Source organism: Leptonychotes weddellii, unplaced genomic scaffold, assembly GCF_054177405.1.
Source record: "Leptonychotes weddellii isolate Sample4059 unplaced genomic scaffold, ASM5417740v2 HiC_scaffold_931, whole genome shotgun sequence".
Lineage (NCBI taxonomy): Eukaryota > Metazoa > Chordata > Mammalia > Carnivora > Phocidae > Leptonychotes > Leptonychotes weddellii.
This window is the reverse complement of record NW_028064840.1, coordinates 1-14,774: the sequence shown is the minus strand read 5'-3', so window position 1 is coordinate 14,774 and position 14,774 is coordinate 1. Positions and strand designations below refer to the sequence as shown.

The 14,774-nt window shown below is 65.9% G+C and overlaps 2 protein-coding genes across 2 annotated transcripts; one reads left to right on the top strand and one right to left on the bottom strand.

The window, feature by feature from the left end:
* Positions 1-6: 6 nt before the first annotated feature.
* On the top strand, positions 7-5,836 carry AHNAK2 (AHNAK nucleoprotein 2). Its single transcript, XM_081811676.1, has 2 exons — positions 7-5,321; positions 5,358-5,836. Exon 1 carries the CDS (start codon positions 56-58, stop codon positions 5,093-5,095), a length of 5,040 nt encoding a protein of 1,679 aa, XP_081667802.1. The 5' UTR covers positions 7-55; the 3' UTR covers positions 5,096-5,321; positions 5,358-5,836.
* Positions 5,837-8,478: 2,642 nt separating this feature from the next.
* PLD4 (phospholipase D family member 4) lies at positions 8,479-13,740 on the bottom strand. Its single transcript, XM_081811677.1, has 9 exons — positions 13,520-13,740; positions 12,540-12,723; positions 12,247-12,367; positions 11,601-11,728; positions 10,820-11,020; positions 9,984-10,123; positions 9,659-9,824; positions 9,483-9,579; positions 8,479-8,974 (listed from the first exon to the last, which is right to left on the bottom strand). The coding sequence occupies exons 1-9, from the start codon at positions 13,711-13,713 to the stop codon at positions 8,772-8,774; spliced, it is 1,434 nt and encodes a 477-aa protein (XP_081667803.1). The 5' UTR covers positions 13,714-13,740; the 3' UTR covers positions 8,479-8,771.
* Positions 13,741-14,774: the final 1,034 nt, after the last annotated feature.

Genomic DNA, 14,774 nt, shown 5'->3' with positions numbered 1-14,774 from the left:
CAAGGGGCCCAAACTGGACCTGAAAGGCACCAAAGGGGAGGTGAGTGCCCCCGACATGGTGGTGTCCCTGCCCAGCGTGGAGGTGGATGCCAAGGTGTCCGGCGCCAAGGTGGAGGCTGAACTGTCCCTGGGAGACAAGGAGGTGGCCGCCAGAGACAGCAAGTTCAAGATGCCCAAGTTCAAGATGCCGTCCTTCGGCACGTCGGTGCCAAGCAAGGATTTGGGAACATCCATGGACGTGTCGATGCCCAAGGTCGGAGCCAAGGCCACACTGCCCTCCCTGGGAGGGGAGGTGCGAGCCCCAGAGGGTGCCGTCCAAGTGCCCACTGCTGATATCGACCTCCCTGGGGGAGAGCTGGAGGTGTCCCTCCCTGAGGGAGAGGTGGCTGTGTCCGGGCTGAAGGGCAAAGCAGAAGGGGTCAAGATCAAGGGCCAGCTGCCCAAAGTGCCAATGCCGAGCCTCAAGATGCCCACGGTGGACATCAAGGCCCCCCAAGTGGACATCAAGGTCCCCCAGGTGGACATCAAGGGGCCCAAACTAGACCTGAAGGGCGCCAAAGGGGAGGCAAGCGCCCCCGACGTGGAGGTGTCCCTGCCCAGCGTGGAGGTGGACGCCCAGGTTCCTGATGCCAAGGTGGAGGCTGACCTGTCCCTGGGGGACAAGGAGGTGGCCACCGGAGACAGCAAGTTCAAGATGCCCAAGTTCAAGATGCCGTCCTTTGGCACGTCGGCACCAAGCAAGTCCTTGGAAGCCTCTATGGACGCGGCCCTGCCCGAGGTACAGGCTGCGGTTTCTATGCCCTCTATCCAGGCCAACGTCAAGACCAGTGATGTGACCATTGAGCTGCCAACTGCCGACCTAGATGTCAAGACAGCCTCGGTGGGCCTGAAGCTCCCTGAGGGGCAAGTGCCCGAGGGGGAGCTGCAGGAACCCTCAGACAGAGGCGGACTCAAAGGGCACCTGCCCAAGGTGCAGATGCCCAGCATCAAAATGCCCAAAGTGGACTTCAAGGCCCCCCAGGTGGACATCAAGGGGCCCAAACTGGACCCGAAGGGTGCCAAAGGGGAGGTGAGCTCCCAAGACATGGTGGTGTTCCTGCCCAGCGTGGAGGTGGACACCCAGGTGCCCAGCGCCAAGGTGGAGGCTGAACTGTCCCTGGGAGACAAGGAGATGGCCTCCACAGACAGCAAGTTCAAGATGCCCAAGTTCAAGATGCCGTCCTTCGGCACGTCGGCACCAAGCAAGTCCTTGGAAGCCTCTATGGACGCGGCCCTGCCCGAGGTACAGGCTGAGGTTTCCATGCCCTCCAACCAGGCCGACGTCAAGACCAGTGATGTGACCATTGAGCTGCCAACTGCCGACCTAGATGTCAAGACAGCCTCGGGGGGCCTGAAGCTCCCTGAGGGGCAAGTGCCCGAGGGGGAGCTGCAGGAACCCTCAGACAGAGGCGGACTCAAAGGGCACCTGCCCAAGGTGCAGATGCCCAGCATCAAAATGCCCAAAGTGGACTTCAAGGCCCCCCAGGTGGACATCAAGGGGCCCCATCTGGACCTGAAGGATGCCAAAGGGGAGGTGAGTGCCCCCGACATGGTGGTGTCCCTGCCCAGCGTGGAGGTGGACGCCCAGGTTACCGGGGCCAAGCTGGATTCATCCTCTGGGGAGGTTGAAGTGTTTTCCAAAGCAACCAAGTTTAAATTTCCTAAAATCAGCATTTCCTCCTCTCGAACCTCCCCCAGTAAGACTTCCCTGATCTCTCCAGAGCTTGACAGACATGATAAAGATACCCATAATTCGCTCTCCTCAGGCCTCAGAGATCCAATTGTCTCTGGTGGTGATCAGCATGCTCTCCATTTGGAAGGTGATGTCGCCTTGTCAGTTGGAAAAGATGGAGAAAAAAGCAAAAGCAAAAAATCCCATTTTAAATTGCCCAAAGTCTTCTCTCCACCAGGGAAAGCAGCTAAAGGCTTTGTAGCTTCTGCAGAGGAACCTGAGGTCCCTTTGCCTGTGAGGGCCTCAGCATCCCCCTTAGAGTCGGGACATGGGGGGCCCCAGGGGACGCCTGTGGCTTCCGTGGAGACTTCCCTGCAGGTGTCCAGGCTGGGCTGGCTCAGTGGTCCCCATGGGGAATCGTCCTGCCTCAGTACCAGTGAGGGTGTGACACTTACAAAATACCAGGTGACTGTCCCCAGAGGCCCCGTCCCCTCCGAGCTGCCTTGTGAAACCCCGTCTGGGTCCCAGGCGCACTCTCAGCTTCCCAGCACGGCAGGTGCAGGCGACCTCCTCTCCAGTGAGAGCATTCCACTGTCCCAGCCTGACGGTCACACGGGCCCCGTGGACACTGTATTTCCCGAATCTTATGGCCGGGTGACTTTTCCTAAATTTCATCGACCAAAGTTCCGGCTGTCACTGCCAACATCAGCCGCTGGAGTGGTGGAGCCTGGAGCTGCCGAGCGTGCGCCCCCCACGTCCCCCCCGCTCGCTGCACAGGGACTGGACTCCTCCACGGAGGAAGCCACGGCATTCCCAGTGCCAGACGGTCATCTGCCCCCTGCAGGTGTCTCTGAGTCCACAGTGACGGAGGGACAGGCAGGCACTGCGGGGACGTCGGCAGCGGCCCCAGAGCAGGCCCCAGCTGAAGGTGCGGGGCTCAAGGGCAAAGGCAGGCCCGTGACAGCCCCGAGGCTCAAGCTGCCCTCCTTCAGCTGGTCCCCGAAGAAGGGGGTGGAGTCCAAAGCAGACCCTGGACACAGCCCGGCTGTCGCTGCAGATGCTCTGGGCGGCCCGCCCAGCGGTCCCGTTACCCCCGCAGAAGCTGGTGCGGATGTGTCTCTCGGGAAGGACGGGGAGGCGGGAGCGGTGAGGATACCAGCCCTTGCCCGGCTGAAGGTCGCACCTCCCGGAATGGAGGCTTCCACACGGGGGGCCGGCCTGCCCCGGGGAGACCCAGGCCTGGCCCTTGCCGGCCCCACAGACACGGCCGGTGGTGAGGGAGGTGTTGGGGGCGCTGGTGCAGCCGCAGGTCCCCCAGAAGGAGCGGATGTGAGCCTGCACCTCCCAGAGGCCCCCGTTCCTAGCTTGGGCTTTGTCAAACCTGACCTCAGCCCTGGGGATGCCACGATGGAGCGGAGCCTGTCTACAGGCCGCCTTCCTTTTCCCAAACACGGCCTGTCCCTCAGGGACAGCACCCAAGAGCACGGGCCTGGGGACAGCTCAGCAAGCCAGCTCTGTGGGGACGTGACGGCCTCCTCGGCGGAAGACCCCCTTCAGCCATCCCCGGCGGTGGGGAGCCCAGGGCGGGATGCAGCTGCGGCAGAAGCGCCGGCGGGCTCCAGGGAGAGCTGGTTTAGGATGCCCTCACTCCGCCTGCCCGGCTTCGGACGCCCCGCCAAGGAGCGGGCGGGCTCTGCAGGGCTGGGGGCTCAGAGGCCCGCGCCCGTGGTGGCCGGTGTGCCAGGGGAAGGAGAGGCCGCGGCTGGGGTGCGGAGTCCGGATGCCCGTGTGCCTGCGTCAGAGGTGGACGTTGCTAAGTCCCTGCAGCCCCCCGAGGCTGGTGCAGATGGGGCAGCTGCAGGCAGCCCAGCTTCCTCCTACGCAGATGTTCTTCGGAGGAATCTTGACCTTCACGCCCCTGCTGAGGGGCTGTCAGCTTCCGAGGTCAGGGTCCGGCCGGGCGCAGGCTCCCTGCCCCTCCAGCTGCATGGGGTGCTTGCAGAGCCCTGTGTCCCTCCAGGAGAAGCAGGTGAGCCCCCTCTTCCTGGACCAGCAGGCCAGGGCCTGGGCAGAGGGGCCCAGGGGGCAGAGGGGCCGCCTTCCCAGCCTGAGGGCCCTCTCAGACTGAGGGCTTCCAGTACGGATGTGCCGTCCCAGGTTTCCGTGGTCAACGTGGGTCAAGTCTGGGAAGACTCTGTGCTACGTGTCCAGTTCCCCAAGTTAAAGGTACCAAGGTTCAGCTTCCCGGCCCCCGGCTCGGAGGCTGACGTTTTTGTGCCCAGCGTGACAGAGTTGTCGTCCTGCCCGCAGAGCGGTCCTGACACGGCCCTGCTGGAACAAAGCCCTGGCGGGCGGGGCACCAGCTTCCCGAAGGCCCCCGTGGCCCTCGGCCTCTCCTCGGAAGCTGCCCCCGTTTGTAAGGTCAGGGTGCACATTCAGGGCACGGAGGCTGCCAGCCGCCAGGTGGCCGTGCACAGCATGGTGACAGCCGGGTACGCCGAGCTCTCGGGGCCCGAGGCCTTTCCCACCCAGATGGTGCGGGAGTCAGAGCTCCCCGCGTCGGAGACCCAAACACCTTCCTACGGGGTTTCGTTGCTAAAGGGGAGGGTCCCAGAACCCCCCACGTGGGCGCAGGTGCAGCTGGTGACCGCAGAGTGCGGGCTGGGGGGGCGCCTTCGAGAGGCTCAGGAACCTGTCCCAGGAGCAGACCCCGTTTCTGGAGACCTCCAGCCTGACACCGGAGAGCCTTTTGAAATGATCTGTCCCGGTGTAGACGTGCCGGGACCACCAGCGTGTTCATCTGACCTTCACTCTGGCCACGGGCATGCAGACAGCTGTTCTGACGAGGAGCCCGCGGAAATCCTCGAATTCCCGCCGGAGGAGGGCCAGGAGGCAGAGGAGGCCGAGGATCCCAAAGGAAAACCCGAAGGGAAAAGCTCCTCTGGTCTGTTCCGGTTTTGGCTCCCAAGCATCGGGTTTTCTCCCTCGGCCTCTGAGACAAGCGCCGATTCCCAAGCTGATGCCCAGAGACCGGCTCCCGTGCAGACCCAGCCCGAGGCGCGGACCCCTCCCTCACAGGAGAAGGGGGGCTGGTTCCGATTTCCTAAGTTGGGGTTCTCCTCCTCCCCTACCAAGAAAAGTGAAAGTGAGGAAGAGGAGGTGAGTCTGGCCGAGCAGAGTCTCCAAGAGGAGGCAGGTACCTTCTACGACGCGCGAGAAAGCTTCTCCCCGGAAGAGACAGGAGCAAGGGGGCTGGCAGAGGCCGCGGGCACCAGGCGGGGCTCCGGGACCATGGTGACCTCCACGGCAAGAACCGAGCTGATCCTGCTGGAGCGGGACGGAGCCGCCAGCCAGCAGTCTGCGCCCAGGCCCGCCACCAAATGAGGGCCGGGAAGGGGTGACTGTTCCGCGGAGGACAGACGCCCGCACCAAGTCCCGAAGCAGAACCCCGGCCGCACCGAGCTCCCATCCCGACCACGCTGGCGTCCACGGCGTCCACCGCACTCCCGGCACTGAGACGCAGGACACCAGCCGGGCCACCGCCCCGCGGCCCTCCGCCGGGGGTGGGGGGCCCGAGCTGCGGAAGCAGGGAGGCAGCCCGACAGCCCAGGCGCCAGGGGCCGCCTGGGGTAGGGGTGCTGTGCAGGCTGCTGGGGTGAGGTCTCCATGAACCACGCCTCCAGAGACCCGCCGCAGTGCTCAGCGCAGCCGGGCCGTGCCCTCGGGGACAGGGTGTTAATGGCCGTGGGTGTAGACGCAGTGTTTGCCGTGGCCCGATCCTGTCCTGCTGCTTTGGGCCTCATCGTTTCCCTCGATGCCAGGCAGAGTCTGCTGCATTCCAGGAAACCCCACTGCCTGCTCACTTGTAAGGAGCGCAGTCCTGTGCCGAACGCCTCACGAGGCGAGCTTCAGGATGCTTGGTGTAGACGGTGCCCACGCCGCGGAGCGTGGTGGCTGAGCCGGCTTGCTCCGTGGCCGCTTGGGGCGGGTGAGCCGGAGGAGGTCTGCACCGTCCCGGGCTCGCACCGCCCCCCACGTGCCCCGTGCCCCCCACTGCACACGCTGCAGCCAGGCTGCCCGTGGAACCCCCCTCCATGGACAATAAAGGACAAGATGCATCCCACAGCACTGCCTGCGAGGTCTTTTTGTTTCTGCTCGTGCTCCACTCACACACTCCCAGAACTAACCTCTCCCGGGTTGCCCTAGAGAAGAGCTGGGGTGACTCTTAGAGTGGTCCTCTGCCTGTCGTGGGTCAGGCAGCCAGAAGGAGGCTCAGGCCGGGAGCTCAGAGCGAGGCCACGCTGTCAGGGACACGGCACCGTGCCCCGGGGGAAGGCAGCACAGGGACAGAGCAGGGCAGACGTCCTTGGCCGTGATGGGGACCCATCTCGGGGGCTTCCTTCCCCTCCTCCCAAGCAGGGCCCGGGAGCAAATCCCCAGGCCGGGTACCCAGTCTCCTCCTCTCGGCCACCCTGTGGCGCTCCTCCTGGGCCCACCGCTCGCAACGTCCCCAGCGCAGCCTGCCCCGTCCCACCCGGCCCGGGAGGCTCCTGGTGACCCGCTCCTCTCCCTCTCAGGCTGTGGGTGCTGCAGCAAGAGCTGGGCCGTGAGCCCCCCATCCAGTGCCGCCCCGGCAGGGAGAGCAGAGGGCTCCCCTCCCACTGTGCACACGCCGTGCCCTTCCCTGTGGCTGACGGGGGAGGGCAGCCACGCTAGGGGATGTGGAATCCTCGGGAAAATGGGCAGTTCATGATTGACAAAGGGGAAGGAAGTCAGTGGGGTGTTTGTCCCGAAGTCAAGTGAGGCCAGCACCCCCAGGCCGAGGCTCCCGGCCTGTCCCGTACGTCAGACAGAGGCGGCGAGTGCCGTCCTCCTGGGAACACCCCCGTGGGGGTCTGCCTGGCTCCGGGGGCTTCTTGCCTCGTCTGAAGCTGGAGTCAAGGCCTGAGATATTGGGGCCTCGGTGCTGGAGGCAGGAGGGGCAGCGGAGTCTTCCCACGCGGCCTCCATGCTGCATCACGGCGTTGCCACAGGCCGGCAGCTGAAGACCGCGCACATTTATGACCTCCCGGTTTCCATGGATCGGGAGTCCAAGCCCCGCTTAGCTGGGTCCTCTGCCCAGGGTCCTGCAGGCTACAGTCGGGGCGTGAGCCGGGGCTGGGGTCTCATCACCTGTCCAAGTGGGGAAGGAGCTGCTAGCTCCACTCCGTCCTCGCCTGCTGGATGCCGGAGGGCCGCTGCGTCTTGCTGGCCGCTCGCGGTGCCCTGCCGCGGGGGCCTCTCTGACCGAGCGGCCACAGCCTAGGCGCTTGCTTCATCCAGCCAGCAAGGAGCGGACTCCCAGCAAGACACGGCGACAGATGTATGTTGCACAAACACAGCTGCGATGCTCTGGCTCCTTTGCGCGTTCTATTGCTTACAAGCAAAGACAGGTGTGCCCGCCCCCACGGGGAGGGGGTCACACAGGACACGGGTTCCAGGGGGCAGGGTCGTGAGGGCCATTTTCGAGTCTGTCCGCCGCGGCCCAGAAGGAGTCCCGTCAAGGCACCCCGGAGGGCCTCTTGAGCCTCATCAAGCTGGGTCTCCTGTGGGGGGTCTGCTTTGGAACAGGCTTTCGAGGCTGCCACTGGGTTGTGGCCACCAGCCCCTCCCACTGGTGACGGCCACTGGGCCGTTGGCTGTGGTTTTGTCCCAGCACGGCCTGGAGCACGGAGCCCTGCAAGCTCGTGGCGACCGGCCCGGGGACAGCGCCGCTGTGGGGCCAGGACCAGAGAGCAGGCTCCCACATGCAGCCCTGGAGAGCACCACGGGGCCGCGACGGCGTCTCCTCCTGACGGGCGTAGCTGCGCAGTCCACGGGCAGGGGATGGGAGCCGTGGTGAGCTGCCACAGCAGCCCCAGGGCGTGGCTCGGCCCAGTGCAGCTCACACACAGACCAGCTCCCAGAGGCAGTGGATGTGTTGCAGGGCTGCATGGGTCCGCGGCACCCTCTTCAGACCCCTGCAGGTCTGGGCAGGAGGGCAGGCTGGGCTCAGGGACCTTCTTCACTAACAAGGATGCTGACGGTAGGGGGCCCAGTGGCAGCCCATCAGCTCACTCTGGGGCAGAGAGGACTAGGGGGGCAGGGAAGAGGCGCCCCAGGGTGTGGGAGAGCAGGACCCTGGTATGTACTCGATTAGCTCCCTCAGCACCCAGGGTCCCTTGGGCCACTGAGCTGGCCCCAAGCTCCAGCCTAGGTGGGCTCCACGGGTCGGATGGGCTCTGAAGCCTTGGTCAGAAACCAGGAGTCGAGAGAGGCCAAGGCACCTGAGACAGGCTTCTGACCCAGCAGAGGGGCCGGAACCCAGGTGTCCAACAGGATTCAGATCCTGCCTCTGCTGGGCAGGTGCTGGGTGCATCCCAGGACAGGGTCAGCTCCAGCAGGTCTGTATCCAAGCCCCCACCCAGCTTGGTGCCAGCACCCCACCCCCAACCCCTGGCTCAAAACCGGGTTCTCTCGACTCTACGCACAGTGCTGACCACTACACATGGTCCTAAGGGCCATACAGCAGCCCTGCACCCGCCTCCCCTCTCCAGGACCCGTGCCCACAGTCCTGGGCCCCCCTGCCCTAGCACCTGCCCCGGCCCCACCCCCCGGTCCCTGTGAGTGGGGACTGGGCACCGGCAGACACCCAGAGCAGGCTTGCCCAGCAGCCTCACAGGGTCAGGGCTGCCGAACTCCAACCCGGGGCCAGGAGCAGTGGATGCAGCCCATGCGGGACTCACACAGACAGGCAGGGAGGTGCTTGTGTATTCTAAAGCCCCCCTTTGTGGGTGGGGATTGTGGGTCGGGGAGGAGCATCCTGGAAGGCTGTCTGGAGGGGGTGGGGTGTAAGAGAGGCTGGTTCGGGGCCTGGGCGCAAGCAAACAGTCTGCACCTGCCAGGAGTTGGGAGGTCCCGGCCCTGAGCAGGGCTTGTGCGGACGGGCAGCTTGGAGCCCCAACAGGGGGACAGCTGGGAGGCGCAGCGGGAGGCGGCATCCACGGGGAGCTGGGGGCCGGGGCTCAGACGGAGCTGCACCTCAGCCCTGCCAAGCGCAGTCCCGGCCCTGGGCTTGTCCGTCCAGGCGCACGGCATAGCGGGAATCCCAGTCTCGCTCGAACAGGCGGCGCAGCTGCTCCTGCACGGTAGGCACCGCTGGCCGGGTGCTGGAGGCTCTCTGGCTGACCACCAGGCCCACCCCTGAGGTGCTGCTGAAGTAATCTTCCGACCAGTTGGAGGTGCCTGGGGGCGGTGGATGGGGAGGGGTCCCTGGGTGACCGGGCTCCCCCAGGCCCCTCCGCAAGGCCCAGTCGTGAGGCTCAGCTGCGCTCTGGGGACAGAGGGGCACAGTGGCCACCCCGCTGCCAAAAGCCCCAGCGGGGGCAGCCCCGCAGAGGCGGGAGGCCCAGCTGGCTCTCCACGCGTGTGGGGCTCCGTCCACGACTTCCCGGGACAGCTGTCCTGACTCAGTGTCCTGAAAACTCAGTGCTCAGGACTTTCCACCTGCCCCGGGTCCTGTGCTGGTCCTTAGAGGCCCCTGCAGATGCTCGTGCCCTTCAGCAGCCCCACTGCCCTGAGGAGTCTGTGCTGGATATAAGAGCAGTGTCCCCTTGAGCACCCTGGCCTGGCCACTGCTTGGGGGGGTCACGTCCCCCTTCTGTGGGTTTATGTGGCCTCCGTGTGTCACGTGCATGGGCTTGGCACCCCTCAAAGACTCCGGGTCCTGGGGCTGCGCCACCTGGCTGCTCACCTATGTAGGCCGCCTTCTCTGTGACCATGAACTTGCTGTGGTTCACCCTGCTGAACGGGATGTTGGAGTGATTTCCCACCGGCACGATGAAGACTTTCTTGGGGGCACATAGAGGGAGCTGTCAGGAGGGGAGGAGGGCCACCTCCCCCAGCCCGGCCCGGGGAGCAGGTCCTCACCACATCCACCGAGACACCGGCCGCGGGGTTGCTGAAAGCCTGCAAGGACCGCAGGTCGGGGAACATGCTGGGGTCCGTGTGGGGCCAGCAGCTGACCAGCAGACGCACACGCACACCCCTGTCGAAGGCGGCTGTCCGCAGTGCAGTGTCCAGCACCGGCCAGTACCTGCGGGAGGGTGGGTCAGGGTCCTTGGGCCAACAGGGGCCCTGCCTGCAAGCCGTGGGTGAGCGGGGGTCCCGGCAGGAGAGGAACCGTGCCAGGAGCTGCCCACCTGCACAGTGGACCTCCACCCCCCGGGGTCGCCGGGGTCCTGCCCAGACCCACCTGGCCGGGTGGCTGAAGCGCGTGGTGGGGAAATACTCCATCACCGAGGCGTAGATGAACTCCCTGGCGCCCCCCATCACTGATAGCAGCGCTTCCAGGTCCCGGGTGCGGCCATGCGGGCAGAGCATGGGTGGCGAGGCCTGTCCAGGGAGAGAGGTCCCTGTGACCCCAGCGTGCACACCCCTCCAGCATGTGGGAGCGTGGAGGAAGACAAGAGGTGCTCCCTGGGGAGGTGGGGAGAGAGGCGGAGCGTCTACACAGGGGCCTCGGGGCTGCCCTCGGTCTCGGCAGGAAAGCCTGGAAGCGGCAGCCCGCCCCCCACCCCAGCTCCAGGTTGGCCTGACTTCCTGGATCAAGGCAGCTGGCTACAGCAACAAAGACTTCTGTGTCTGCTCAGGTGCTCAGGCAGGGCCTCCCCGAGGACCCCCCCAAGCTCTGATGCTGGGTCTCCAAAGACCAGCCACTGGGGCAGCTGGAGGGCTGTCTGCTCCCACGCACCAGACGGAGGACCAGCCTGCCCCATCCCCCTTCCCTGCCCGAAGACCCACAGAACCACTTGATGAGCTGGTCCTCCCCGGTCCTCCCTGGTCCTGAGCTGAAGCCCCCCAGCCCCACCCAACAGGGCGCTTGGAGGCCCCCCTCCCGGGCTGCCTGTTTCCCGTGGATGGCACGTCCTCTCCTAGAGCGGGGTCCGCGCACACCAGCCTGCTGCTGGCCGGGGGACCGCGGCCGGGTCCTGGGCGCTGGCTCCCCAGGCCGTTGCCCTGAGGCCCCGGCGGGCACCACGGCAGGGCACGGCTCCTGGGGCTCTGGCAGGCCCCCTCAGCCCCTCTTACAGAGAAGTAGGCAGTGGTGGGCAGCCCGTCAAAGCGGTCCCGGAGGGGCTGGAAGCGGTTGATGTGGGACGAGAAGTTCTGGGGCCAGGCTCTGGGGAGGACCGCCTTTGGCGCCCCCAGGACCCAGTAGGTCTGGAAGGTCTTCTCCAGGTCGAGGGCCAGGCGGCTGCAGTTATAGATGATGGCGCCCAGCTCCTTCACCTGCGGGGGGACAGGGCGGCGGCTGCGGGAGGAGGCCCCCGCCGGGCAGAGCGCAGCCCCCCACACTGGCAGTCCGCCCACCGCAGTGTCTCCTGCCGGAGTCACAACACACAGTGTGCTCGCGGGAAGCTATGAGGTGGGGGTGCCCAGGGCACCCTGCTCGTCTTGAACACCGTATGCCAATGATCAAAGCCACGCACGCTTGTTACCACAGAAGTGGAAAATGCATAAAAGAAAAATCATTCTTCGCGTCCCTGTCCCACGACAGACGCAGGTGCCTTTTCCACCTCCTTTCTTGGACTGGTTTTTAATGCATTGCTCTTCCTAAGAGGGATCGTGCTTTGCAGTCTGCGTGTTTCCCTGGATAAAGTGGCTGGAACATCTTTGTGTGGGGTTAAATGAGATTCCCCAGGGTGAGCGCAGTGGCCGTGTGGGACTCCGTAACTTCCTGACCCAGGCTCCGGTAACTTGCAGCAGGGTGATGTACCCAAGGCTGCACGGGACATCGGGCCAAGCCCCCGGGAGCGCGGGCAGTGGATGGGCTCCAGGTGGGTCTCCCTTCCCCTGGCTCTGGACTCACCTGCGTCAGGGCCCGCCAGTCCATGTTGGCACTGCCCAGGTAGATGTGCCGTCCATCCACGACCCAGAATTTGGAGTGCAAAACGCCCCCGGTGAGCTTCCTCATGGGCACGAACCGCACCTGGGCACCTGGCCGGGGGTCAGGACCGTGTGGTGAGTTGGCTCTTGGGTACCAGCTTCACAGCGAGCCTGAGTCCTCGCAGTGGGTCTGCTCATTTACCCTCAGGGCGGTCCTGCTAAGCCCAGGCCATCAGCGTCCCCACTTTCCAGGTGGGGCAACGGAGGCATGGACTGGCCCAGGACGCCTCGGGGCAGCCCCGCCCCAGAGCCCGGGGTTATAAGGATTGCTCCCCGGCTGAGCTCCCAGCCTGAGCCCACCCACAGGTCAAAGCAGCTGGGCTCAGGGGGCCCCGAGACCACCCTATGCTCTGCCCCATGGAGAACGACCCTCTGGCTCCTTGGAACCAGCCCTGGGTGATGGTGACTTCAAGCATGCCGCCCTGGGCCCCAGTGAACTAGGGGGGCACGGGTGGCCTTTCCAGGCCTGTCCCAGGCAGCTCTGCGCTCCTTCCTTGTCCTGTGGCGCCAGCAGGTCAGGTGCCATGCTTCCCCCGGGGCCCAGGGGCCCAGGCCGGACAGGCACCTACCTCGCGCCACCAGGACCTGCAGGTCCGTGGAGTTCTTGGCCAATGACTGGCTGCTGGTAGCCACAACCAGGGAAATGTTCTTGTCCAGCAGCTGCTCCAGCTTCTGTAGAAGGGCCTCCCCCTGCAAGGCCAGGCCAGCCATGAGGGGTGACCCCCTGCCAACTAGGAAGGACCCAGACCTCTCCCGGGAGGCCACCCTGCCCACCCACAGCTCACAGAGAGATGGACCCTGGCACCGGATGGGGCGCACGGCCTGCAGCCGTCAAGTCGGGGTGGGGAGGGCCGGGGCATACCAGCTGGGAGGACGAGTCGTTGACCCCAACGTCGGGCCCTGTGAGGGACCAGTAGAAGGAAGCCATGTGGATGCTCTCCTGGGCGGTGTCTAGCAGCTGCAGCCAGGCCTGGGCCAGGGGCTGGGCAGACGGGCGGCCCGCTGCGGAGGGCAGGTCCTGGGGGATGCTCTCCACAAGGACAAGCCTGCAGAGAGAGCCCATGGGGCCTGAGCAGAGCACAGATGCCACCAACCTGCCTCATATCGTCTGCTCTGTGCCCACTGGCCAGGCCGGAGGGGTCGCTGCCGACACGGGGCCCGGGCCCAGGCCCAGGGCGCACGACGGGGAGCCGACTAGACTGGACAGGGCAGGTGTGAGCCCAGCCAGCCCGCTGGGGGCGGTGACACCCAGGGCAGGAGAGCCAGGGAGACAGCAGGGCAGGTTAGGGGCCCAGACCCCGCCCCAATCCCAGGCAGGCCCTGCTGCTCAAGAGCCGTTGCTCTGAGCAGAGATTTGGGTCTGGGCTGCCTACTGGTGGGGAGACCTTTGGAGGCGGCCCAAGCTGACCCCAAGGAAGGGCTGGACCAGGAGGTGGTGGGAGCCCCTCTCAGGCTATGCGGGCTGGCCCATGCGCAGGACGCCCCCCCACAGCAGGAAGCGTGGGAAGGCAGGCGGTCCAGCAGCTGGGAACAGCAACGCCACCCCTGCGATGGGAGAGCTGAGAAGCTGCAAGCCTCAGCCCCGGCGGCACCCGGCTTCACGGCCTTGGCGGAGCCCCCAGGGGGCGGCCTGTGTTTGTTGCAAAGAGCACCCCAAGTCCACCCGACCTCCACCCCCGCCCCAGTCCATCTGGGCCTTGGGGCCAGCCTTCCCGGCTAGCTGCATCTTCCAAGAGGTGGCAGAGGGCCATGCTTATCCCGCGGGGCAGGTCCAATGGTGGAAGCTCGCGGAGGGGCAGAGAGCGCCACCGCCCGCCCTGCAGACCTGGCAGGCTCACTCACCGGCAGGAGTCCTGCGGCTGCTGCCTGGCCTCCCCTCTCTGGGCCTCCCAGGCCAGGCTGGAGCCATGGCCCCTGGACCCGGTGGGCCCTTCCCCGGAGTGCAGCTGGCCACAGGTGAGGGGAAGGTGCGCCTGCCACAGGACGTAGGCGAGAGTCACGGCGCCAAGCCACAGCATGGCCAGCATTCCCAGCATCTGCAACTGGAGAAGGGTGTCACCATGGGGTCCTCAGATGGGTGGGCTGGGGTGGCCCCTCCAGTGCTGACAGAGACTGTCCCTGGCTCCCGGGGAGGGCTAGGTATGCCGGGGGGGGCGGGTGGGCAAGGGACAGGGGAAGATGGTGCTGATGTGGGGGGGGTCAGGTGGCCTGGGACTGTCCCTCGGGGGCCCCCCGAGACAGGGATTGGAGAATGAGGGCAGCCCCCTGGTCTGGCTGGTTTCGTCCTTGCCACTCTGGTGCGGGGTTCTGCGAGGCTCCAGAGCCCCCTCCCTTGGGCCCCCCATTCTGCCGCGCCGGCCTCTCTGTCCTGTGGGCAGTGGGCCCTGTGGAAAAGGGCCGGGCAGGGGCCACTGATGCTCTCTGCGGAGGTCTCAGCCCTGACAGGGCGACCCGGTGTCACCCACAGTCTCGGGCCTAGCGCCGGGCTTCTCCCCACTGCCCCCTGGGCGGCCTAGCCTGCAGGTGGTGACTCTGTGTGGAGCCTGGAGCTGGTGTGTGTCTGTGTGTCCGTCTGTCCCAGCCCCCGGGCTGTTTTCCCCTCTCTCGGTTTCCCTCTCAGTGGGCATCTAGGTGTCTGAGTCTCGGTTCCTGCTTTTAGCCACATGTGTGGCGAGGCCCGGAGCCATTTCTGCTTTCAGCCGCGTCCTCCTTAAGACCCGTAAAAAGTCACTTCCCTTCCCAGGGCTGGGCCCCCCGCCCGGCCCCCGGCAGCCCCCGCCTGGGATTCTGGACCCCTCGTCCTGGCTGGGAAGGCATGGCGGGGACTGAGCTGGGACCCTTCGCTGTCGTGCGGGGGTGCTGGGGAGCCCGAGGTACTGTGTGGGGCTCCCCGTCTGCAGCAGGACGCGGCCCCCTCAGGGCAGTTACTCCCACAGAGAGCTGGAAGCCAGGCAGTTTCCCCGTAGTGGCCTCAAATGTCACTGTGGGCGACAGTGGTGCTCCCGAGTTCAGCATGCCCCCCAGGGGGTGCAACGAGGGGCCTGAGAAGCCAGAACAAGGCCTCAGGCAGAGCGACGAAGACCCCCCAGAGGGGAGC